We start from the raw sequence: 27129 nt of genomic DNA on the forward strand, positions 1-27129 counted from the left end.
TACAAAGCAAAAGAGAGAGAGAGAGAGGGAGAGAGTTGGGGTCCTGACTCAGAGGTCGTGGATGTCTCTCGCTCCTTTTTCCTTGTGACTGTCTCAACCTGAACAATTGCCTTCAATCAGCACTGAAACCGGAAAAAACAGACAGAAAAGTGATGAGAGACAAAAGGAAGACAGAGGAGTTAGTGCACACATCATCACTCACTGCTGACTCCTGAACAATTTAGAGAAAAACATGAATAGAGTGAGGGTTTGGGTGGTGGGATGACTCTCAGTTGGTGTTCCAGTGACTGTCTCAACCTTGATAAATGCCTCCAATCAGCACTGTGAGCTGGAAAACAGCTGAACTGACAGGAAGAAAGACAAGAGGAAGCGAGAATGGATTTACTATCAGTGTCACATCCCTCTGGTGTTCCCTCTGGTGTCTCTCCTGCAGCCGTTTATCAAAGAAGACGTTGAAATTGATTCAACAATATCCAGAACACCACACAGTCCTACCAAACAACAATGGTTCTCATGCTACTTAAACCTACTAACACAAAAGTCATTCAAACTGTCAGTTGAACCATAACAATTTGAACTATTGTTAATTTTTGTCGCCCATATTAAATGAAACCAAATCACAGCTGCTAAAGGTGGGCATGAGACATAAACATCTCTTTGGCAGAGGTAACACAGTTCCCCTGTTGACCCTTTAAAATGCATTGTCATCACAAATCCTGTTTGGATCAACCACTACGTGACCAATCAATCAACGACTACAGTAAATTCTTTATCACAGTCTTTTTCACATGAAAGCAGAGCCCGAGACCGACATTCTTTCCTATTGGTCAGTTGACCTACTGGAATCCCAATCAGAGGTCAGATAGCCGGTTTTGCTGATCAGACTCTTCCTGGTACAGAATCTTTGCCCTCGGTCTGTTTAAGTATCCACACAAAGGAAACGAGCCGCATTTCACGATGAGCAGCTCTGACAGACAGGAAACAGAGGAAGTTGAATGAGTTGAAAGGTGGCGGCATGTTTTGTGCTGCTGAACCATCAAGTCATCAGAAAAAGAAAGATTTACTGTGGATAGGTCAGGAAGGAGGAGGAGATCAGGAATACTCAGTGACCCAAAGACTTCTGCTTGTTTATCAAACATGCATTTTGTTTTCTAGAAAAACTTAAAATATAATTTAACACAAAGTGTTTATATCCTCACATTAATATCATGTGAAAGCCATCTGCTTTGGTAGAAAATTAAATTCTTTACTTTGTTAAATGAATTTAACTTAAATTCAAAAACACTTTTGATGTACATTAGCATACAAAAGCAAACATTTTTTCCTTTCAAAATACAGTATGTCTGCTTGGTTTCAACGTTATGTTGTGTCATTCAAATTCCCAACTGTGAGTGACAACTTTCCTGCATTTTTAATCTGCTATAGTAAACTGAACTTGGACTGACTCAAGCCAGACTGGAATTTATGTCCTGTTTAATCTGAAAAAAAACTGATATATGGTCTGAAGAAAACCGTTAAAATGCATCCAGTTTTTGTTTTTCTCAGAAGCTTCTTTCTTGCTTAACATTTATTAAAAAGACATTAATGGTAACTGTTTTGAGATGGGGTGCCTCATATCTGGTCATGCATTTTTGATTAAACTGCTGAATTGGCAAAAAAAACAAATGCACTGACTGACACTGTGGTTCAAGACCTGCTGATTTGAAAAGATGCAAACCACTGAGGAAATGAAATGTGATTTACTGTTCCACATGGAGGTTTCATTTTTACTTTAATTAAGTGGCATTCCCCTTTAACAAGACAACACATAACATGGGCAACAGTGGTAAAGAGTGGAGAGTGTCCGACACAGGCCGGTGTTCCATTTGTCAATAACAATGTACAAAACCACAATAAAACACAAAAATATAAAACCGATAATACTAAATATGATAACTCATGTTGTAAATATTATCAGGACTTTCCAGTTTCAGTACAAAATCAGCTTCAGGTTGGAAAGCATCCATCTGTCCCAAAGCACAATAATATAATATTAATAAAAAGCTTTAATATACAGTTCATTAATACTGCTTCATCAGTTACACTGTGCAAGAAATAAAATATTCAGAGAGCAGATTTGTGCCGAGCATCTCTGAGTATGTATGTGTGCTAATTAAAACCTGCTTTTGTCAGACTGAACATACACACACACAAAGGGAAACACATAAAAGTCATTATTTTGGTTTTAAAGCAACTTTACAAAAATAAGTAAAGCAAAAAAACTTTGGAGTTAGGATATCAGTTCCCCTCAGCCTCCATTATTTGTGCTAAGCAAGGCTAATGATATCCACAGAGATGAAGCCAACCCATCCTCTAATCTGACTTCAGAGAAGACAGAACTTCTGCGAATGTAACATTGGATTATATCTATTGAACTCCTGTGGACTGTGGAGCGCCCCCTGCTTTGTAATACAAGTCAGTCAAAAAAAATCCCCCACAAACATGCTGCATCAGAGAATCACCATAAAGTGAAAGCCTCTTAATTTTGGCTCCATAAGACCGACCAGGCCTCCTCCACTGTCTGTAATGTGGCTCCGTTTTCTGCAGCAGATGCCACAAAATGTAGGCGAAGCCAGATCTTTTTCAGTTGGCAACATGTATGAAGAGGCCTCGGTATGTTTCAAACACTGACGTTCTCTTTACAGGAGACCATTCAACCTCCATGCCTTAAGTATTGTGGCTGGATCGGTCACTATGGACCATTCTCCACTGGACAAAGAAAACCCAGAAAGACCCACTAACATCTGGCTTTTGCTTGCCATGTAAAAAGGTAAACTCCCAGGTCAAGTATTTATCAGCTTCAGCTCTGATCAGCACTGATGTAAACACAACACCTGGGTGGACGTGCTAATTTTAGCCTCTGAATTTAGCACATGCAGAGGCGTGAAGCCAGATTTTTCTCTCAAGCTCTCTCTTTCTCCATCCTTCACTACTTGAAGTATACTGATTTAAACCAATCAACCCCAAACTTATCCCAAACACGTTAACTCCACCTGTCAGTCAGTTCTCACTGAGTGCTGAATTTCATCAGCCAATCAGCCGGTGAGCTCCACAGGAAGCTCCCGACTGCAAAGTGCCTCCCATTGTCGAGCGAGCAGTGAGATCAGTCTCTCTCTACTGTCGGCTCCAGGGACAAAAACACACCACTGCACCTCGCCCTCTGCACCACTGCTGGCCCCGCCCCCTCTGGGTGGAGTTCCCTCCCCGCTGACGGCAAAGTGGTCCATAGTGAGGTGGCAGAGCAGGTCAGGTCCGGGCAAGTCATCGAACACTAGAGTCAGAGCCTGAGGATACGTCTGGTAGCCCAACAGGACCCGGTCCAGGTCACGGATCCTCCGAGCCTCGCGCAACTGGTACCTCTCCCTGACAGAAAGACAGGAAGGATGATGACTACTGTCAGCAGTCTGAGACATCATTCCAAATAAACTTTTCATTTAGAAAAAAAACTTATGAACCACATGAAGTGGAGTCTGATTTTAATTGAATGCATTTCATTTCACAATTTGATTTACTGGCATAATGGCTTAATTAAATCATGTTCCTTCCTTCGTCTGATTGGATCAAACATTAAAGAGCCTCACAAGAGGTGGTTTTCCTTTTGAAAGAATAATTGAGCACATTTTGTAATCACGTTAAGAAGGGTGTAAAAAACAACTAAAGAAGCTCTCAAAAATGTTGACCACTGTAAATGCTCCTGGCATCATAAATGGATAGTTGGAGTGTCAATCACTACTGATTGGATATAGCTATAAATACACAAGACAATTTACATAAAATGTTAATCCATGTTCACAGCCAAATGCAAGTTTACAATGTGGGACAAAAAAAATCAGCTCTACTCGCATTTACTGGAGGCTTCATTATGCAGCATTTTCACACTGCGAGTGAAATCTGGAGAATTTAATAGAGATGTGCGACAGCACTGATCAGTGTGTGTTTATTTCTCTTTGTCAGTCACTTTGTCTCCTGTTCCTCTTCACAGTTTCTGATTTGAAGCCTCTGTTTTCTAAGATTTCTGCTGCATCTGTGGCTGAACTGTCTGCACAGTCTCTTGTCTGCTAGTCAGTGTCTCCTCTTCTTCCTCTTTTTCTGCGGTAGACAAGGGGAACATTTTTTTCCTGGTGCCAGCTTTATTTTGCTGCTAAAATGATGTCACAACTAAAATGCTCATAATGCTTGTAGTAAGTAGTGCTCCTAAGTCACATTCAACATAGAAACTACTGCATATCACACTCAAGAAAAATATTAAAGCACCCCAGCCACACATTCATCCTCTCCTTGAGTTCACAGAAAGGTTAAATTATGAAGAGCAGGGGAAATTTTTGCGGGGGAAACTATCAAAAAAAAGAATGCAAAGAATGGGTGTCTGCTGTATTCAGCTTGCTAAGGTACTCACATAACAACTACCAAAGAAAACTCGATCAATAGGGTTAGAGAGCGTGTCATTTTACACCATTACATCTTCACAAATCAAACAGCTGTTTACTGTGATATTAGTGTTAAAAATCTCTTACTCTCTCTTACTCTTATGGAACTTCCTGTGAGCTCACCTGGAGGGAGGTTCTTTGGCGAAATCTGGCAGTGGATAGCTGACATAATCCTCGTCCAACAGGAACACATCGGTGCTGGTGAGGATCAAAGTCCTGGGCTGCAGAACAGGAGATGGGGCAGAGGAGGAGGAGGGGCCTGAGAGTGTGGAGCCTTGGCTGGGGATGTGGACCTGGAAGAAAGAAAAGAAAAATCACAAATCAGGCAAAACAAAGCAAGAAATCACCATTAAAAACCAGTGATGAATGATTTTTAGGACCAAAGAAAGCAGTGGAAACTCACAGCAAAGACTGTCATTATAATCACACTTTTAAGTTGATGTTCCAGAAAGAGAAAGAGAAAGCAGCTACATTCATTTGCAGTACGTATGTCCACAAAATTAACCATTTCTGGGGTCCACTAACAAATAACACAGTAAGCTACAAATTGCTCATCTGTGTTCACCAGCTCTGCTAACAATGAGATGGAGCCACTATATTCAGCCTACTCAAGTCCAAAACAACATCTGTCCCTGCTGACACAATAACTCATGATGCTTTAAATAACTTCTGCAAATGTATTCCTCCCTTCATGTAAAATAGGTTCTCACCTGGAAGACCAGCAAGTACAGCAGGACATTAAAGGAGCGTGAGGATGAGGAAGCGGCAGTGGCCGGAGTCTTCCTCTCTGCCACGATGAAGGTCAGGTCTCCCATCTCCTCCTCACTGGGATAAATAAACTTAACCTTGCTGCTGTGGACCAGTTCATAGTTCTGCATCTTACCTGCAGGAGGAGACAAATCTGCATCTGTCATTGTCAACTCCACTGCATTCTTAAATTAGTCTTGCAATATATGCAAAAAATAAAAAGCTTTTACTTTTAAGATGGAGGGGTATTGAGGGATTATGAGGCAACCGGTATATTTGTACAAACAGATTTTAAAGGAATTTAATTTCTTGCCTGTGTTTGTGTTGGTAAACTGGGAGTAGAAATCCTGATCTGATGGCTCTGGAGGAGGAAGCTGCTGCTGCAAACTGAGCACTGACATCAGCTCTTGCAGGAAGATGCCCGTCCCGTAACTGTCCCTGCTGAGACAGCAGACGATGTGATCGGCTGATCGCCCTGCGAGGGAGGAAGCATCCAGGGAGAATTTACCAGAATTATAATGTAAACTTGCCAATCATGTCATTTGTAAAATCTCTGTAGATACTGTGTAAATCCACCAACCTACAATTCTGAAGTACTGGTCAAACAGTCCCACATTGACAGCCAGCAGCTCAGACAGTCTTATCGATAAACAGCAGCACAGACATGTGTCTCTATCTCCAGAGTCTGATATGTCCAACACTGACAGATAGATAGAAAGGAGATTTTATAAATTGCACAATCATCCCTGTGAAGGATAAATTAAAACATAAACTGGGATCCTAAATGCAACCTCTCTAAACAATGAATCATGTTGGTTCATCCTACCTGAGTGATGACCAAGCATGGTGGCAGAGTCCTCCAACAAGAAGTAGATGGTGTCAGTGGAGAGGAGCAGACAGCAGGTGAGTTCAGCCTCTGGAGATTTGTATAGAACTACAGACAGCCACAAGACCTGTTTCACCTCCTCTGACTCAGACTAAAGTGACGTAATTAAAAAAGAAAGAGCAACAACTGGTTATCGAGCTGCTATAAGTGTGGGATGAGAAGTTTTGATCAAGGAGCACAAGAACGTCAACATCTGCCTCTCTGCTTCCCCTGTGGGGTGATTCTGTTTTTTTTTTTTTTGAGTATGTGTATGCCCTACCAGTGCTATGTATCTGTGGAAGTAGGTCAGCAGCTGCTCTCCTCCAAGCCCTGCAAGGAGCTTCAGCCCTGTAGAGAGACCTGGGACAAGGTGTGGTGATGGTTGGTTCTCCTCTACCTGGAGACTGGAGGCATCCCAGCTGAGGAGGAGAAGGAGAAAGAGGAGGAGGAGGGGGAAGAAGAAGACATAATATCAACAACAGTCTGATCATAATCTCTTATGATAATAGCTTCAATTTTCAGTGATTACCGTTAAGGTGTAAATGCAGGCACAAGAAGACAAATGATTGACAAAAATATTTAAAAGGTTTACCTGCTGGGGGTGTGCGACTTCCTGGTATTGGTACAGCAGCACTGGTCTCTGGATCTGTAATGGCCTGTGAGCACAGCAAGAAGGAGGTAAAAAGGGCTGTAATAGATGGAAAAGAAACTGAGTCAGAAAAAATGACCCACCTTGTGTGAACTGTCCTTGGTGAGAACAGCAGGGTCGTGGGAGGGCAACCACCTTCAGCCCATCCAGAGAGGCTCTGCGCTGGCTTAGCTCACTGACAAAGGAGCTCTTGTCCTGTGCCAGAGTGAAGAGCAGCAGCACCTTCTGGTCCCCTAGAAGCAGCTCTACAGCATGACTCCTCCTGGACACACCATTGTGGACAAAGACAGACAACACCAGATTTACAGAATGATTACTGACTTTCCTTGATTGTGAATATTTATTCTTACAGTTCTTACCTGCAGCTGTGTTGTGGGTCAGGACAGGATGTGTTGCTGGTTGTATCCCTGCCCTGAAAATCTCTCTCTCTGGGATGAAGCACCACAGAGCCAAGAGGCACACGGACCAGCCTGCACCAAGAAGAGGAGGAAGGATGAAGGTCAGCATTGCCCCTTCGTCTTTGTGCCAGCTCTTTGAAGTCCATCTTCAGCACCCAGAGCTGTCGGTGGGTGAGGTAGAGGAGAGAAGGGAGGCTGGATATCTCAGATAAGAAATCAGCAGGGAGGGGAGAGTGAGTGCTGGAGGCAAAGGAGGAGGAGAGGAGGTGGGCAGCATAGCCTCCCTGGGCTCCCTGACTCTCTTCAACCTCCCAGGAGTTGATGAGCGAGCGTGGAATGAGCTGAGGAGTTCTGCAAGACTTCAGATCAGTTTGAGACTCAGCTGCCTAAACAAAAAGTGAGAAGGATTTTGTTTTCAATTTGCGGCTATAAAGCAATGAACTAATCTGATATGTTGCAATATTAAACAAGAATTGAATCTAAGTACCTAAAACAACAACCAAAAACAGAGCAAATGCTTGAAATGTAGGTTCTCAAGTTGTTGTTCCCTACCTGCAGCAGCACTGTGAGCTCAGTTTTTGTCTGCCGGAGCTCCTCAGCCCCAGAAAAGATGTACCAGCGGGTCAGTCCCTCTTGAAGCCCGAGGGCGAGGCAGGAGTCAGGAAGCTCGGCTGGTGAGAAAAGCATGAGCTGGGAGTATGGCAGCAGGATGTCCATATGTAGGTTGGATAGCACGTCCATCACAGCTGGACTCTGCTCCTGGGCTGAAAACAAAGAAGCAAAGAATGACTCACTACACACTAAACCCACACAGACATTTTTTGGTGACCATCATCATGCATTCAGTCTGCTTACCTCTGTCCTGATGGATCCTTGTGTGATCATGTGCTAGGAACAGCAGGCCCAACAGTCGCTTTGTCAGCACCAGACATGCCTCCCTCTGCTTCACCTCCTCCCCTACTTGGACACAGCAGCACCACAGAACCCTGTTGACCTGAACCTCCTCCTCCTTTTCCTCCTCTTCACACAGCTCCTTCTGATGACAACCAGGCTCCTCTGCAACAGGAGCATGGAGTGTTGTGGAGGAAGAGCAGACCAACTCATCCAAAGAGTCATTCAGACCCATCTCAAAGTAGCCATCCCTGGATCCTGGGCTGAAACATCATAAACAATGAATTAAACATCTGTAAATGCTCAAAATTCCTTTATGTCTATAAACCGATTATAGTGAGGCACTAATGTTTTTTCAATGACTGCTACAACTGTAAACACATGGACGCAACCAGTAAGTCTTTTATGGAATCTTAGCAATCCCTGAAAAGTTTCTAGAATTCCTGAAACCCAGTGAGAAATGGTAACTGTACAATTACCTATGACTGCCCACTTCAGTGCCCTCCAGAGGAGACTGAACCTCGCTGGATTCAGAGCTCTTTCCTCCCTCCCTTTCCTCCTGCTTCTCCTCTTCATTTTCCTCCGTCTTCTTCTTTTTCTGTTCCTTCAGGGTCAAGCTAAGGTACAAGGAGAGCTGGGTAATGAAGTCTTTGTTGGAAGAGGAAAAAGAAAGCAGGTGAGAAGAAAGTAGAGGACACCAGGTGGCGGTGCAGGAGGGACAAATGGCTTCGACTGGCCTTGGAGCGGAAGAAGAGCAGACACAACTGAGAGAGAGAGAGAGAGAGAGAGAGAGAGAAAGAATGAGCTTCAGAGCACTGTGCAGAGGAGTCACAGAGAACAGAGCAAATTAAGTTAGCTTTTCAAATCTTTTACAGGGCCTATATGACATATCACCTAAAATTGTTATCTTAATGATAAAATGTTCTGTCTATAAGCTGTTGGTCCTTAAAAGTATCGATGGGGATAATTCTCACACACACAATATCAGCCTTCTTGCTGTCTCACCCATGATCTATCTGAAAGGAGCATTACAGGATTAGTGGTAGCAGTTTCAGTTAAAACTGAGCAAGCAAGCAATGAAACTTTATGGAGCCTCTCCATCTCCTGTAACATTTCCTGCGATCGGTTCCTGCTTCTCTCTGAATCTTGACCACATCACTTTTCTTGTTAAATCTTTTAAATCTCTGTCCATGTGAACCGAAAGTCTGTCAGCCTGTCTACCTGTTAATATAACTGCTTGCACTTTTAAGTTATCATTCAGAAAAGAAGCCAACATGTTCAGGTGCTATAAGACATGTACACCTGAAGTGCAACAATCAAAGGTTGTTGTTTATCGGTGTAATGTAATGGCAGGAGCAGTGCTAATTAATACTGACCAGACAGTAGTAGTACTCTTAGAAGCAGCAGCAGCAATACATGTGGGGGCCACAGAGTGTGTGTGTTCAGGTAGTCTGACAGCAGGGAATTGATTCTGCAAATACACACATAATGCAACATTAGAACCTGCTGACTGTAAACAAACACTAAAACTAATTCTACCTCAAGCTTCAGGTCTATGTTTGACCTGGTTGGATGCAACAGATTGGAGGTGTGTGTTGGTGTTAAAGCTTGCAGGGGGACAGGCATCATCCACAGGAGGAAGAACACTGGGGGGGGCAGCGACTTCTTCTCTGTTGGTCACTTCTGAAACGGGAAAGCAGAGCTCAAAGATGGAGGAGTTTAAAAAACTGGGCAGGACAGTACCAGCTTAGGTCATAATAACACATTTGAAAGACATATTAGTGTCAGCAGCTTATTAACAGGAAGTTGATTATTCCGGAATTCTCTTAAACCCCTGGTTTTAATGGGGAAAAAACAGGCAAAAGATTAATTCCTCTCGAAATGGAAATAAAATATATTCTTTAGTCAAAGAAGCAGCCAGACAGATTTATGATTTCATGTTTCTACTGATACATGAAAAGAAGTAAATCAGACTCATCAGTAAGACAGATTCTCATCAGATGGAACGGAGTTAAGTACTATGTTTGGCTGTAGATGTCTTAGACCCAGTCTATAGTTATAGACCGTTTTACAGAATATAAAGAGTTTCAAAACACTTGTTGTGAATTTACCCACATAAAACAATATCTAGAATTTGTAGTAGCGTCATGGGTATTAAAAGGGTCTTCTGGACAGCATAGCCAGACACAAATAATTAGTTTAACATGATTAAAATCTTTTGTAAATTGGAAGCTTTAAAGAAGAATTGATCAATATAATCAATTTATTTGTCCAGATACATTTAGAGCTCACTTCTATATGAACCCTCCCCCCTCCTTCATCACTGCACAGCCAGATACATACATGATTACCTTGGCTGGGGCAGGCAGCCTGCTGGGCCGGGTAGGAAGAGGAGAGAGAGGAGGTGGAGGAGGAGGACGTGACAGCAGGAGGAGCAACAGCAGAAGAGCAGAAGAAGGATGAGGAGGGAGAAGGGGAGGAGGAGAGGTGAGGAGGTGCGGCAGCAGACAGCCTGGTCTCCTCACTGATCTGACAAGAGGACAGAGAGGAGGAAGCCTTCAGAAATCGTCTACACGTCACATGTTAAATCTACAACCAGCAGCTCCATCAGCTTTTAGCTGATGTCTGAAATCTCTTGAACCAAAAACAAAAAAAAGCGGTAGGTAGTCACAGATTTAGTTCCTCATTACCTACACCACACTGCTCATTACACTGATTCAGTTAACAACAATAAGATCTGTTAGTAATCCACTACAATCAGGTTAGAGTTATGACACCACTACTGCAGGTTTCAGAATCAATCAATCTAAAAAACTACGAAAATATAAAACAGGTACTGAAGATACAAAGTTCTTTTTCAGTTCATAATTTGTGCTCCTCATGAAAGGTAACAGACTTGAATTCAAAACATAAACTCAACATCCTCTGACAGTAATATAAAGAAAAGAAATAACCTTTAAGGCCTTGTGATGCTTTAATATTTACTGTGTAAACATGTAAATATATGACAAAGTGACTCAGTGTGACAGGGCGTACCTTCTTGTCACTGTTGCTCATCCTGTCTTTGACTTCTTTGGCTTTCTGAATGGCTTTCAACACTTCCACTGTGTCCAGCTCCTTCTCTGTCGTCACTTTACTATCCAGACAAACCTGACATGATCGACACAAACGATGGACAAACACAAATACAGTTGTGTGCTCAGTTCTGTAGATGCAGCAGCAGTGTAGTGCCAGTAATAATAAGTGGTATTGGTGCTGTACCTCTGCTGCACGGTCTCCAAACTGGGCCAGGACTTTGGTTCTGTAGTCTGGGATGATGCACATTGGGTTACTGGACAGGTTGAGTTTCTCCAGACAAGGAAGAGAGCCAATGTTCCTGATTTCTTCCAACTGGAAAATGCACATGCATGTATATTAAGGTAATATATTAAATGTAGACTTTTCACAAAATCTATAATCAGATATCGTTTCTGAAACAACTGTTTTTCATCTGTGTTTTGAATGACATTCTTTCTTTCTTTCTGCATACCTCTACCTCATTTGTGGAAGGACAACATACATTATGAAAAGGCATTAAAAAACATTTTCTGAGTGCCCTTAACATATGAGAATGTCCTTGTTGGTGTGGATACCTGGGCGAGTTGGTTGTGGCTAAGGTCCAGGTTGACCAGAGAATAGAGCTTACTGAGGCCAGTCAGGCGGTCCAGCTGGTTACCAGCCAGGCTCAGTGTTTTGATGTTCCCTAGACGGGTGTGAGCGGCTTCTAGGACCTGAAGGCTGTTATAGGACAGATCCACGTGGACCAGGTTGTACAGGTGCTGCAAACCCAAAACACCATGTATTTTCAGAGACAAAGGATGTGACAAATGTCTGTTTCAACCACTTAGGCAAGCACTAATTAGCATGTCAGAACCTAAGTAAAACTAAACTTTGTTTAATTGCACCATCCCAACTAAACTTGCTTTTTTTCATTGCATCATTTATTTAAAATACTGACTACTGAAGGAAAGGTTAAAATAAAAAAATCCGACAATAGACTTTTAAAAACAAAGGGTTGTGGGCACCAAAATCTTCTATCTATCATCTAAATTATGACATGTTAGTCTGAAGTCAGCTCAGTAACATATTAACTATACTTACTGATGATTTCTATGGTTCTTTACATTCTTAACTAAGACAGTTTTACCATTTAATGATGAGAAAATGTAATTTTCTGTTTAAATAAATGTAGTTGCCATAAGAAATTATGTAGACACCGACATGAAGGAACACTGCCTGATATACGTATAAAATGACAGATAGCAGACCTGGAGGTTTTCCACTGAGGACAGCTGGTTGTAGCTCAGATCCAAAAACTCCACCTTTGGAATCAGTTTCTGCAAACATGAAAATAAATTAAAGACAAAGATCTTCTCTTTCTGTCAGCACAGCTATAGAGACATATAATGACAAACATTTACTTCTAATTAAAGGAAATGTGTAGAGCAAAGCTCCAGATATAAAGAGACAACACTGTCTTTTCACTTAAAAACAACTTAATAATCATAATTAAATTTAAACAGAAATTTTGTGACAGATGATTAAATGTGTGTCAGTAACTCTATTCTGATTTCTTAACTTTTAAACAGTATTATGCGTCTCACCACTGAGCTGTCAATGGTGCTGATGCAGTTGTGGCTCATGTCCAGCGTGGTCAGGTTTTTCCACACGGGGATTACAGCAGTAACAGGACAGCCGGACTCCGCCCCCTCAGGCTCCCATTGTGAGAACTCACTGGCCTCTGGGACCAGGATCGCCTGGAGGATGCCATCAACATCAGGACACATGCATCATTACTTATCACACTATAGATTGCACTAACATGTAAACTGAAGAGATGTTTTCAATCCAAATTGTACCATCAAAGTTTCTGTGGTCCGGTGGACACTCATGGTCGCCAGGCTTGACCTCAGAGAAGGCAAACCTTGAATCTGCTGAGAGCTGCACTCACGGATCTGATAACAGAACGTGTTTTACAATTTAAGCGAAAGGTCAATAAGAAATAAACATTTTCTACATCTTACTTCCTAAACAAAACAAATGTTAAGTACAGACAAAGACAGTTACCTCTATTTGCAGCAGTGATTTGAAAATTGACAGGTCAAAAAGGAGACTGGTCTCCTGGATGTTACTGGTTCCTACTGGACCTCTGGTACCAGAAATCTGACCAACAGGGACAAAACCGTTAAGATAAGAACTTTCACCATGCCCGCTGCACAGAAAGACAAAACGATAAATTGTAGGATTTTAGTGAAACCTTGAGGTATCGTAGTCTGCAGGTGAAATCGAGGATGTGTCCTAGGTCTGTTTTGGCGTCTCCGTTACAGCATGTCGGTTTGGCAAGCCGGAGCTGCTGGGAGACGGAGTAGAGCTGGAGAGGATGGAGAGAAAACACCTCACCAGCTTGTAGCAGCTGCTCACCTAGAACACATAATCAAATAAGAGTGTTTACAACTGCTTGCACTGCATTTGTCTACTGTTCACAGTTACTACTTCATAAGGCAACAATTAAAAAATATATGGCGACAATGCCAACAGCAGCTGTTGCCGTTTTTAAATGTAAAGTTTTTAATAGATGCACAAAGGAGATAAAAAAAATTTGATCATTCCACTACATCTGCCATATTTAAATCTTACTGTACTGATTAACAAAATAACAGACTAGACTTAAGAGTGTCACAGCATTTCTGGCTGAGTGCATTTTATGTCTGGTTATTTATAACTGTGGGCAGAGCTTCTGGAGCTGCTCAGATGAAACGCACCATTCAACTGAACCAGCTTCATTAATTGTTAACAATTCTGAAACACACACAAGAGTAAACAGGCCAATGGTCAAAACAGAGTATTACCTTTGTTGAACAGCTCCTCTGCTAGTGCAGCCGTGATACCGTTGATTTCCTGAAAGAGAAAGTGAGCTACATTCACTTGAAAAATAATTACTAACCACAATATTTTACATCTCAAATGAGAACTGATCATGGTTTTCCCCTGATTTTATTTCTTTTGAGAATCTGAGAAAATCTTTTAAAAAATGACTTTCTAGATAAGGTAAACCACATTTAAGGAAAACCCCCTAAACCAGAATATCGATAGATAGATACAAGAAAGATACACAAATAAGAATACTTCAGTGCAAAAACCCATCTCTGACAGTCACATGTTGAGCATCTCATGGGTAGGGTTTACTCTTGGCAGTTTACTGTGCACCATTCTAGGAACTCAAGACAATGGTGGCCTGTGTTCTTGTTGTGTTGTCATCATGTGATCACACTCTGATATCACAAATCCTTAAATAAAGCTGACACCACACAAATATTAAGAAAACACACAAAGCAATCCTACAAGTTATACTCCAAAAAATTAAAGTAGCTCTTGAATAACATGATAAAGAATGAACTTCAATAGAAGCTTTTTGTTTGAGCCAGCAGTTATACATAACAGCAGCTTTGATGACACCTGTTAAGTGTTAAATGTTAGTACCACAACAGGCTAAGTGTAACTATGGCAATGAAGTTTTAGTTTTAGGCCAATGTTAGATAATACTGATTTTGTATATTCTGGTTTAACTTTCACAGTCACACATGGCGATCACGCAGGATTATAAGTAACTCTTTCTTCTCTAAATATATCTAAGCTTAAGTTTAACTAGCTCATAAATAACAGAGAGTACTGTGCATCGGTTATAGTATTCTCAATAATGCAGATATGTCAGACTAAATATGTCAGAGAGTTATTTCGATCAATCAAGCATGCAAATTCTTATTTAATAAGGTCTACTGAGGTGATTGGGTTATGTGTTTGTATCTGCTTACAACATGAAAACAAATGTGCAAACAGGAAGAGTTAGCATTACTAGTCCTGATTTAAAACTCATCCTTATCACCCAACATCACACTTTGACCTCCCACATGCTTATTTGGCAAAGTAGGAGCAAAGTCCTGCATGTAATATTGTCCTCTTATTATAACTGCATCAGCAGGTTCAGTAATACTGCAAGGCTGGGGCACATAAACAGGTGTCAGTACATGTGCAGCACAGAGGTTGTACTCACATAAACATGAAAGTTCAGGAAGCAGGCGAGTGGAGTTGGAGTGGCCTGTGGGAACTGCATGAGCAGCGTCTGTAGGTAGAGCTCCAGCTCTTTCTGCCGCCGCTCCACCAGACTCTTTGAGTTCTTCCCCAAAATCTTCTTAGGAGGAAGCAGCCGTCGGTCAACCTTTTTCTCTGCTGTCAGCTTTAGTGAAACACACAGCAAGATAAAGATATCAGTCCACATTTTTTTGGTCAAAGCTATGGAACGATGCACTCCAGTAATACATATGTTAGAATACATTAGCTTTATTAGTGATCTAGTGCATTACCGTTATTGGTGAGCAGATATAGCACTTCTTATTGGTGGGTTACAAATTATCCTCAGACAGACTAACAAAAGTATGTGTTCTAAAGTGACTGAAGCATAAAATGTTTACAGAGAATGCAATGCCAGATAAAGATGATTGTCTAAGAAACTTTAAATATCAAGTCTTTATAATTTGTAACTGCAGGGCAATGCAAAAAAATACTAAAATTACAGAGGATGAAACCTGCTGGGTGACCATTTCTTGTATCTTACCTTCTCATGGAGGTCGTGGAAGTCACTGTAACGGTGCTTTACAGTCCATCTGTGCTGTCCATCCGTCACATCAATGATGTAGACCTGAAATACCATGGAGATATGGTGGGTGATTTTGCACAACTGTCTTACAAAACTTCTGAGCTGAATGGATGCCTCAATACAAGTAGAATCCTTATGCAAACCATCTTTGAATAAAAAATGATATAGATAGTCCAAGATAAAAATATAAACATAAGAAGGATCCTAATCCAAACACATTGAACAGAGACAGATGTTATCCTGATGATCAGCCAATCCAAGTCAGTTTTTACGTTGTAGTATATTGGAAGGAGGAAATGCTAAAAACCCACTGAAACTGTCAGTTAGCGGTTAGCATATGAGCTGCTTTGTCAGCACTGTCAAGAGGTTATTAATGCATGGCTGGAATGACATTAACATGCAGTAAAATGACTAAACAGCAAATTACTTTACTGTTAAGTACATTTCTTTTATATCGACTTGCTGTCATTTCGACAGAGCCTAAAACTAAAAAGCTAATAGCTAAGCTAACTGGCGTTAAGCTAGAGAAACACCAAGCGTAGCTTACAGTGTAGTTTTCCACCAGCTCCGACCCGACAACACAGACTTTTCTCTCCGAAACGTCCTCTGGAAACGGAACGGACTCCATATTAAGATAGTATAAGTGGATATTTTGTGTTATAAAGAGGGAAAAATTAGACGGCTTAAGTGATGTGCAGCGTTTCTTCTTAGTCAGCCGCCTCCAGACGCCATGTTTGTTGTGGTGCCGAACGAAGCAGCTGACTGATTAAAAAAAAAAACTTTATTTAAAATCGCTCTGTGACATTGTTTTCCCACTGGGGTTGTATGTATTGTAACACAGATCTTATTTGTCAATATTTGTCAAACATATGACCAGCGCATGGGTGGTCTCATTATTATATTACACAATAACAATAATGGTTTCAATAAAGGCAAAAATATACCAAAGAAAGACCTGAAAGGGGAACAATGTAATTGTTCACTGAAGAGATTTTATTTACAACACATTGTTTCTACACTGTCAGTGAAATAAAGTACTTAATAATTTTCCTGAATGAATTACATCATCACTGCACTGCACTGCACATCACAGCCACGTGGGGTCGCTGCTGTCAGAGCAACAAACCCATCGGACATGAGACTATTGTGGGTTTTCACGTCTTTCATGGAGTGTGTTTTGTTGACGGAAATGGACATAAGTAGATTTAAATACATTCGAAGTGTGGCTGTATTGGTGGGGACAGACAGTTGGAGTAGTTTTTATGGTGTGTGAGAAGGAGATTCTTAAAACTGAAAAAGTTAAAGTTGTATCATTCTCTGTCAAAGGCCCTATGAAGTTAACATGAGGATGTTGACAGTGTTTCTCATCATTTGGTAAATGACACTGAAAGAAAACAGGTATACAGCCAAATAATTAGTTTAAAATGTATCTAAAAACAGTGCAAAAACAAATCAAAGTTCTGTCAGTGTGTTTTGGTCTGAACATGAAGGTCTTTTCTCAAATAAGTGTTGAAATATTTCTCAACAATCATAAATTCCAACCTGGTGGTTGAATTAAAGTAGAAGTCAGTAGGAGGTTCTGGTCTGACATTGCCCCAGCCTTGTTCAATAGCGTGGTTAAAAAAAACTTGATCATTAAGGAAGGGAGCCATTTTGTGGCAGAGTTCATGTTGAGACATAGGGACAAGACAGTGTTTGTTGGACAAATGTTTCACCACAGCAGTGATATTTTAGGTCCGTGAGTGTTGGGTGCTTGTATGTGCATGACACAATGGTGATTGTTACTGCTATTACAGTGACTGCCACAGTCCTCGGAGTGGCTGGTTGTTGTTGATATAAATGTGTGTGTGTGTGTGTGTGTGTGTGTGTGTGTGTGTGTGTGTGTGTGTGTGTGTTGTCAGAGGGCGGGCAGGCTCAGCAGCAGCTGTGGATCAGATTTCAGCAGCTAAAACTGAAACGGAATGAACCATCTTGCTGCAGGGAGGAGCTCTTTGCTTGATCAATACCACATCATCAAACCCGAGGCTACTACATGAGGACATGTATGTTAAAATATCATATGCTCACTTTTACATTTAATGCTTTATATGTCTCTTATTGTAATCTTATGAAATAGTAATGCAGTAGTCTGCTAGTGAGGCGCAACCCCTCCCTCTACTAAACCAGTAAATGGATCCTCCCAGCTCTTTATCCAGGCTGTGAGGAGAAGGCTGAGCTACATTCAGTGGTGGTCAGAGCTGAGTGCACTACAGCTGTTGGCCTAAAACTGAGGAAACCAGATTTTAATCAGCCAGAGTTCTCTTTAAACCACTCAGCAGCTCATTTCAGTTCACACATCAGGGCTGTAAAGAGCTGAATTGACTTTCAGAGCGGTGAAAAAGAGAGAGATTAGAGACACAGAGGAGGGCGTGACAGGGAAGACAGACGAGCAGGCAAGCTGCTGCTGCAAAGGGAGGAAGAGCAGGCTATGCACCAGCCAAAGCCAGAGGTCAAGAAAAAAAGTGAAAGAATAGTGAAAAGGTAGACTCAGAGTGAGAGAGGGGTCATTTTGTGATCTGAGCCAGGAAAAACAGAAACCAGCCTCTCTTTGTTATTGTTGTGTGGGCCACCAAGAGTGGAGGAGGATGTGAAGGAGAGCAGCAGGGAGGAAGGGAGGCGACTGCAAGAAAGACAAGAAAATGCTCTCAGAGATGATGTGCAGGAGGATCTGCCAGCAGCAGAGGCAGCAGGACGGCAAAGAGGCTCTGCAGAGGGACGCTGCCAGCCGCAGGAAGCGCGGCTGGTCTAAGAGCTGCAGGGGTCGCCTGCAGGGGAGGAGGACAGGAGCAGGAGGGTGGCCGAGAGGGCGCAATCACCACCACCCTCAGCGCCATCCTCATCACCATCATGCCCGGCACCTCCAGAGGCCAGAGCTGTCCCTCCGGCCTGTTAATGTGAAGGGAAACAGAGCGAGGGGGATGCGGGCCCCCAAAAACACAAACCAGTTTCTGATGCATGAGAAGTACCAAATGCTGCACATGCGCTCCGACTCAGTGGGGAGTGACAGCGGCAGCAGCTCAGACAGTGACATGGAGCTCACTGACATGGACTCTTACCTGGGGGTCCTAGAGAATGCCAGAGGAGCCCTCCTGGACAGTCCCAACCCACATGGCTCAACAACGCCACCGGGGCCATTCCTGGTACTGCACGAGGACAGTCTGTGTCTGCATGAGGACAATCTACGTCTACAGGAGGACAGCATGCAGTATTTCCCCTCTGAAGACGACCTGATACAGAGCCAGAATTTTATGCAGAGGGACTTTGTTGAGTTTTGTGACATCCTGACATCCTGAAGGGAAACTTTCAGTGAGCCATTTTTGTTCTCAGCAGACTGAACGTGGTCAGGTTTGTTCAGCTTCATGTTCATGGGGAAACAAATAAAAATGTCTCAATTTTACAGAGTAGTTTTAGCCTTAACATAAAGATGATTCCACTGGTTTATAACAGGAATTCACATTTTAAAAATGTTTTTTAAACTCTGTGTCATGTAAGAACTCTTGCACTGAACTGGTTTACTCTGTTATTTTTCTAAAGATGCTGGCAGCATTGTTATGGCACTTAGAGAAAGTTCAATTATCTCACCCCTGGTTTTTTCAGGCTAAGATTGACATTAACAATACATATGTTTTCTACAGTTGTTGATTGGTTGATGTTTGGTCATGTGCTGTGTGTCTGAATGCTGTTGTAAAGTGTTGCCTTTTTTGTTGTTGTTGCACACGCACACAAAGGGAAATAGGCTGGATGGTGGGAGTGAGCCCAAACAGCCAATCAGCATCAAGCTGCCTGGATCAGGCTACACATGATTGGCTGATGCAAAATGTCATTAACAAAAGCCTTTTACTGTACAGAATAAAAAGAAAAACAACGCAATTAAATGTCTGATCGGTGTCAAGTGGACTGATTGATTGTCTTTGTGGATGTAAGTGAGCTTTTTTTTTTTAGGAATTTTTATGAGCTAGAGGAGGCAGTGTGTCACTGAGTCAGGAGGGCAGATCAGAACAAATAAGACTCAGTTTAACAGGCGTGGTTATAACACGCTACAGGACAGTATGTGAGAGGAGCAGCACAAATATATATAAATATATATAGGTGAATTTATTTCAATTAGCCAATTAGCTCACACACATGACAAAAGAAAGCAACAACAAATATTGTTACATAACTAAATAAATGCAAACATCTTTTAACTTTTCATGTTTCTACTAAAACACTTTCACTCATGCAGTAAAACAGCAAGGAGCCAGGATCACACCGTGTTCCTTGCTTATAGAGCAGTTCAAGTGGATTATATAAAGTGAAGTGGGCCAGTCACACCCACTCAGGACCAGCAGGCTGGTGTAAGCTTATTTGTGTTTGTGTGTCATAAACTAATAATGGTAACGTACGTTGGTCAAAGGGTGAGGAACAGACAGGTTCTTCATTTTGATTTACGACAACCGTTAATATCCTCTGTAAGTGCTACAAATGTGGTTAGCTGGTTAGCATGCCATTTTCAGTAGTATCTCTGCAACACTATTTTAACACATTTTAACTCTTTATTTGATCACATTTAAGCATCATTTACACCATATTGTAAACACCCTTATTCCAAATCTTCAACTGCAGCCATAGAAAAAGAGGCTCAGTCCTTCAATAATGATAAACATAATATAAGTTGTACAGGGAATATGAACTGAGACATATGTACAAATTATTCCAGCAGTTTTTCATTGTGGGTACCTTTCTTAATTCTTAATACTTTTCTTCAATTATCAGCCTTTTATATTTAACACCATTGAAATGATCAAACGTGTGTATGACGATAAAGGAAGTCAGCCGACAGTTGGAGCTGTCAGGGCCTGCTGATCGCCTTGCAGAAGGTTTTCTTGGCCTGCTTTTAGCTGTCAAAGTGTTCATCTCTGTGCATGAGTAACTCTTAGAAACTTGCAGTCATATACTGTATTTCTAAAATGAAGGCTAACCTGTGCAGACAAAGCTGATAAGAAGTGACTTCATGCCAGCAGCGGTTTAACCTGCTCAGTTTGTCCTTTGACCTGTTGATCAGCTGACTGGCTCAGATGGCAGGCTGGAAATCTATACTGAGGTTGCGTTAACTGACAGCATACACACAGTCGCACTGACCTGAAGTGTGTTTCCACTGTTTCTTATCACACACAGGTTGTTCAGTGCCTTGCTCAGGGACACAGATGCAGGAGGTCACAGTTTGTTTTGTCTCAACAGCAACTTTTACTTTACACTCTGACTGGTTATGCAATGCTGCCTGTGATTGGTCATCTGACACTGCTAAACGGGACGCAAATACGAGCTGGCACACACACACATGCACATACACAGAGTTTGGCAGTAAGACGGTGTGTGGCAGATTACAGAAAGGAGATCAGTACCTCGCAAACACTTCCACTGCAGACTGCGCAGATGCTAATCTGCTGACACACACAAACACAAGTGAAAGTCTAAACTTGCAAGGACCCTTATAACCACATGCTCTAATTTTTTAATCCAAACATTAATTAAAACCTGACCCCAAAACTAGACGAAGCATCAATGCAAGTTTCAAAGATACTGTCCTATACACCAGAACTCACACATGAACACACACCCTAGAAAGTATGAATGTTTGTAGTGAGGGGTAGCCATCCAACAACAAGTACAGACAGAGGTACAGTATGAATGAAGAATCATACACACCCACTCTGAGTCCATGTTGTGTAATCTAACTGCAGAAGTGGGTAAATGTCAGTTTTTTTTAAAAAAAGAACTTAACCCTGTGACACTGTACAGGATAAGTGAGTTCAGAAAGTGGATGGGTACGTTAATCTGCTGCTAGCAGCGTTCGCTTCTTTATGTTGTAACTATGTTCTAGAAAAAAAGAAGGAAATAAGACAGAAGGTTTTTAGATTTGTTACTTTTTTAAAGTATTCAGCACTGTTTATGTAACAGAACATTATGTACTTTAGTTTATTAGTATACAGTGTGTTAACTAAACATAGGTGGATGTATCTGTAACAAACCTTCTCAGTTACTGAGAGCAGCCTGCCAGGTTGATTTACTGCAAAGTATTTATTTATATTGTGTTGGTGTCAGTTTGTGTAGCTGTCTGTGTACACACAATGTGAAGGATGATGGGAAATCAACACTAAGGAAGAGAATGTAATATATTAGATTTACAAAAGACAACAGCAACTTATTTTATTTTAGTTCTAACTTATAATCAAGCTATTGGACAAAACTTTAACAGTCTGAGCTTTTATTTGCATAGAAGTCATTTAGCCTAGTTTACTGGGGTTTCATGGAAGCTGTTCCTGGGACAGCTATGTTAGGATTTAAAAAGTTTCTTTTTGCTGTCATAATAAATGCATAAATAAATCTCCTGTGATGATGGCTGAAGGACTGGTGACCTGTCCAGGGTGTACCCCGACTCTCACCTGTAGAGCTGGGGTAGACTCCAGCCCCGCCTTGACCCTGTGCTGCAGGACAAAGCAGGTTCAGTTGATGGATGGATGATGGCCCACCACGTCACACTGTTGGATTCACTTAGACATACTGACACGGACTCGAGCACTGTGCCAGACCCGATAAGGGGAAATATCACTTAGACCTGCTGCTGTGTCAACATTTCTCTCCCAGCTGTAACCCCTCCACCGCTTCATCTGACCTATAGCAGTCTAGCATCTGACCTGATCATACTTCTACTGCTGCTTCTATAACCAGAATGCAAATCTATCAATTTTTTCCGAAAAGTAGCAAAGCAAACTGAATTTCTGTCACGTTTCAGAACATCTGCAGTGAAAACAGAGAAACAGAGCCATACTGGGTTGTTTTTGTTGTTTCTTTTTTTTAATTCAGAACTGAGAACCAATCAGAGAACAACCTCAGTCGTTGTGGTTCTGTGCATAATAACCAAAAGCTCTGGAGGAAACCTCCATTACCTCAGTGTGTGTGTGTGTGTGTGTGATAGGGGGAGGGGGTGTATGTGTGAGTATGTTATGAATAGATGGAGTTACAGAGGGAGAAGGAGGAGTGGATGGACTTAGATGCTAAACTCAGTTTGGAGTGGAAAAGTACAGCTGTCTGCTTCAGAGGCGGAGACCCCTGTGTTGAGTACACAGAACAACCAATCAGAACACAGAAAAACATATTGATTGACAGCAATGCTCAGCAGCATGACAAACCAGCAGCGAGCCCCCAAATCTGGACTCAGTCTTCATTTAAAGTTTAGTTTAGTGTTTTTAATGAGAAGCGTAAGTCTCATTAAAAACAAATGATACCATAAACTGGTTCCTGGAACATTTTAGAGCTGTAAAAGGAAGATGGCTGATCTGAGGACTCTAAAAGGTTATTAAAGGAAAATTTTATTTTATGATTTTTAGTAATACTTTTTAAGTCGTGGTTTATTTAATCATTTTCTCAAGTTGAAAAAAAAGCAAAACATTATTATATTAATTATTATTATAACTGTTTTTTTAAACATTCTCCCCACGTATTGATTGATTAGCTTACATAATCTGCCCATAGACTACTAATTTATGAGAGTCTGTATAAACATCTTTTCCAAACCAAAACAACAACAGTGCGTTAAAGGACATAAACTTTCTGCCTGCTCTAACATAAGGTGATAACATTACTTAGCTAACTAGCTTAGTCCCTTAAGTACCTTGCTTAGAATTAACATATCATTAGGCTACTGTCCTGCGAAGACGACAGCAGAAACAAAGTGGATAGAACGGACCAGTCTGCCAAAACATTTTTACACTGAGAATGCTGTGTTTCTAAAAGATCTATGGAAAACAGTAGCTTCTACTCTAGCATCTACAAACATTTTTTTAAAACTTCATTTTACTTGTATTCTACTCAAATTTTTAAATTAAAGGTCAACATTTAAAATAACATGGATTTTGCCTGGTTCAGGCTGCAGATGTTGCAGCAAGGCTACATCAACTCTGCTAAACTTTAATGATGATGAGTACTATCTTGTGATTTAAGACAAAAATACTATTTGTACCTTGTATCTCTATGCTGCTTGTTACTTAATAAAATTAGAAAACTTTTATATGTTTTCTAGAGTTGCATTGATATCAGAGGTAAATCAGCCATTCATATAACATCTAAGAGCAATGCTGTCTCTTTGTTTCTGATTAAACTGAATTCACACCACTATATAAAGTCGTTATTTTTGCACAAAGCAGAAACTGCTTCTTCTTTTACCACTATTGTTCCACTATATGGAAGTCTGACAGATAATTAGGGGGGTGGAGTGAGTGAACAGATGATTTATGAATGACCAAAAACCCAGAATTTGTCCTCTCGTATGTTTTTATTTTGATAGAGCATGCCTACCTAATGTAATTCAGTCTTTAAGTCATGCTTAGCTAGACTCTTATTCGAACCACAAACCTAGACCTGAACACGAAAACCAAGTGTGAACCTTCAAACAGCTCTTATAAGGTGTTCCAATATGAGTTTCAGCCACAAAACTTCCACATAACATAATTAACATAATTGTCTTCACTTGTAATGAAATTGTCTAAATGTCAAATTTAGTTCTCACAAAGGTAGATGTTAAGAAAACACACACACAGAGGAGCTCAGTTCAAGGAGAGGGAGGGAGGGAGGAGGGAGTTGTTATTCTGGAAGCATGAGCTCAGGCTCTCCCTTCAGTGGTGTGGTGAATGTTTCACAGGACTGACAATCCCCTCAAGGTACACACATGCACACACACACAGACACACACAATCAGGTTTCCATCCCTTCAGAGGACATTCACTGATACATGTTCATTTCTACACCTATAACCACCACTTGCCTGACCTTTAAGCTTAGAAGAAGTTGCAAATATTAAATGTTATCATCATGTTATGAGAACTTTTTGTACCCAAAAGGAAGTCCCCACAACATCCGTAATACAGGTGGGCTAAACACACCCAGAGATTAATAAAGTGAGAGAGCAGGACTATAAAGCTGGTATTCAAGAGGAGGACTGATGTTTGTTTGGCATGATGTAGAGATCTGCTGTTGTACCAGATTCTGTGCTGTTCGGTTGTTAATGGACTCATTGTGTTATTTCATCAATTTTGCTAAATGACTCCTGTCCTCCATTCAAGGCTCCTCCTGTTGGTTAGAGCTTCAGAATATTGTCTTCCTCCTTAATAACGGCCCTCATTGTGACCTAGAAGGAACTTTTTTTATATTTTAATGTAAATGCAGCACATTTTAATATTGTATTTAGAAACATGAGTACAATTTACAAGTTAGTATTTACATGAGTGTTTGATAAGCCAATGCAAATACTTAACTGTATTATTTATCACTGACTTTGCATGTTTCATACTGACACCACCACCGTCATATATATGAATGTCTTGCTTAAGTTGTCCAGTTAGAAAATGCAGCTCTCAGCCCTTATTCAACACATAGACTCCCACAATAAGAACACTAAGACCCAGTTAAGACAAATAAGTCCCAACTTAAGACCCGCAGGAGGATGGTTAAGTCCAATTCGTAGAGTCTCAGGTCAAGAACAACACATCCTAAACCAAGTTCCAAGTCTACACATACAAACAAGTCCCAAGTCCAGGCCAAGATGTCTGTCAAGACATCAAGACCCAAATCAAGTTCAACAAATCATGTATCAAGACAAAGAAGTCAAGACCAGTAGGTCCCTACACTAGAAATGGGGGACTAAAGTCCAACAAGTCAAGTCCTGGGTCAGGAACATTGACAGTAAAATATGGACAGAGCTTCCGTGACGTCACCCGTTTGTTTCTGAAGAGCCGTTTTGAGGCTCGGGGGTGCTGACCGCCGCCATGTTGGCAGCGTCATGTCCGCCAAAACTCCAAATATGGACAAAGAGGGGGCGCACGAACGGAGTTTAGGGGGGCGGGCGGTCGCGGAAGCAGGAAACTAGCGCTGTGATAGGGCAACCGCCTGTAGCTCAAAGCGGCAACGCCCCTAATTATGCGTAATTTTAAGTCAGGATATAATTAAAACAAGGGAGCTATAAAAAATCAGCCCCGTACAACTGACACTAGAAGAGAACTTATCATTTAAGACCACAGTGTTTTTTTTGTACCAGGCTGTAAACATGTTCATTTCTGCTGTGAAGGTGGACATTTTAACATGGGAGTCTATGGGAAATTACTCGCTTCTGGAGCCAACCCCCCAGCGGTTGCGGGCTTCAAGTCTGAACCCTGGAGGTTGCCGCTTGGTCAGGAACCACAAATCCTAAATCACTTACCAACATCCAGCAAGTCCTGGATCAAGACAACTAAATCAGGACCCAAGAAGTGCAAGTCAGAATCAAGTTTTTATGTCCAAAATCTGCCTAGGGTCCAATCCAGGCAGTCACAGTCACAGTTAGATTACACAGCATTTAATAGGAGCCTTTATGTCCTCAAATATGGGGTTATTACTTTCATTATTTAACATTTGTTGTGTGTTGTTGTTTCACTTGGTGGACACAATAATGTCCCGTGTGCAGTAACAAGCTACTTCCATGCAGATATAATTAAGAAAATATGTGCGTGTGTGTGTGTGTTTGTGCGTGTGTGTGTGTGGCCTCGTTCGTGAGGTTCATTACAACCTTAAGCAAGACATTCATTCATATGACGGTGGTGGTGTCAGTATGAAACATGCAAAGTCAGTGATAAATAATACAGTATTTGCATTGGCTTATCAAACACTCATGTAAATACTAATTATAAACCCGTCTACTGTGTGGTAACAGACTGTATTGAATGTACTTTTGTTAATGTCCTGCTGTGATGAAAGCAGATGTTCTGGTGACAACACAAACAACACAACCGCTGACTTGTAGGACACGTCTGACACGTACTGTGCGCACTGAGCGTACACACCATGAAAGGAAGCAGGATGCCTCTGATTGGCTGCCTGGAAGATACAGGCCGGCCCACTTTCATTGCAGCTCTCCACCCCCTGCTCGCTCACTGCACACAATAACTGTCAATAGACCACTGTGAAGTGTCAGTGAAGACCCCTGCACCCTCCCACCCGTCGCCTCACCCCCTCCCTATACACTGAAATGTTGACATTTTAAAGGCAGAATCTGTGGAATGATGCACATGCAAATAAGGTCAAATACCTATAAGTAGTTAGTTACCATAGCTATGATATTTAAGGTATTTATGGCTTGTATGTTTTTTCACATACAAACACAAACACACACAAGTTAATCAAACAAAAAATATGCTTTAAAAAAAAACATAAAATACAAACTAAAATTCTCTCATGCATCCCTGAATTTATGATGATACATCACCACTGGAAGTTGCAGTTTGCATGTGAGAAAGGCAAAGGCTCACTGGAGGATCCCCTTCCCCCTTATTTAAAGACGCCCCCCCCCCCCCTCCGAAAAGTTCAACACA

The 27129-nt window shown here is 41.4% G+C and overlaps 2 protein-coding genes across 6 annotated transcripts; one reads left to right on the top strand and one right to left on the bottom strand.

The window, feature by feature from the left end:
- Window positions 1–1759: 1759 nt before the first annotated feature.
- On the bottom strand, window positions 1760–16511 carry nisch (nischarin). Of its 5 annotated transcripts, XM_028406189.1 has the most exons (28): window positions 16257–16507; window positions 15668–15751; window positions 15107–15289; window positions 13905–13953; window positions 13313–13476; window positions 13123–13218; window positions 12915–13010; window positions 12660–12812; window positions 12324–12392; window positions 11649–11834; window positions 11278–11406; window positions 11053–11166; window positions 10368–10545; window positions 9581–9699; window positions 9393–9487; window positions 8496–8780; window positions 7981–8279; window positions 7678–7889; window positions 7087–7511; window positions 6811–6989; window positions 6671–6734; window positions 6359–6497; window positions 6040–6190; window positions 5794–5913; window positions 5527–5688; window positions 5177–5349; window positions 4590–4759; window positions 1760–3402 (listed from the first exon to the last, which is right to left on the bottom strand). In XM_028406189.1, exons 1-28 carry the CDS (start codon window positions 16335–16337, stop codon window positions 3075–3077), a joined length of 4503 nt encoding a protein of 1500 aa, XP_028261990.1. In that variant the 5' UTR covers window positions 16338–16507; the 3' UTR covers window positions 1760–3074. The 5 variants fall into 5 exon arrangements, 2 of the variants coding, with proteins under 2 accessions (XP_028261990.1, XP_028261991.1); XR_003670673.1 differs by lacking the exons at window positions 1760–3402; window positions 4590–4759 and having other exon boundaries at window positions 5218–5349; window positions 5798–5913; window positions 16257–16508; XR_003670674.1 differs by lacking the exons at window positions 1760–3402; window positions 4590–4759; window positions 5177–5349; ... (7 more) ...; window positions 7678–7889; window positions 7981–8279 and having other exon boundaries at window positions 8734–8780; window positions 9556–9699; window positions 16257–16509.
- A 1403-nt stretch (window positions 16512–17914) lies between these two features.
- Window positions 17915–19645, top strand: LOC114436114 (coiled-coil domain-containing glutamate-rich protein 1). Its single transcript, XM_028406212.1, has one exon. It carries the CDS (start codon window positions 18388–18390, stop codon window positions 19039–19041), a length of 654 nt encoding a protein of 217 aa, XP_028262013.1. The 5' UTR covers window positions 17915–18387; the 3' UTR covers window positions 19042–19645.
- Window positions 19646–27129: the final 7484 nt, after the last annotated feature.

The sequence above is a fragment of the Parambassis ranga genome, chromosome 5 (assembly GCF_900634625.1).
Source record: "Parambassis ranga chromosome 5, fParRan2.1, whole genome shotgun sequence".
Lineage (NCBI taxonomy): Eukaryota > Metazoa > Chordata > Actinopteri > Ambassidae > Parambassis > Parambassis ranga.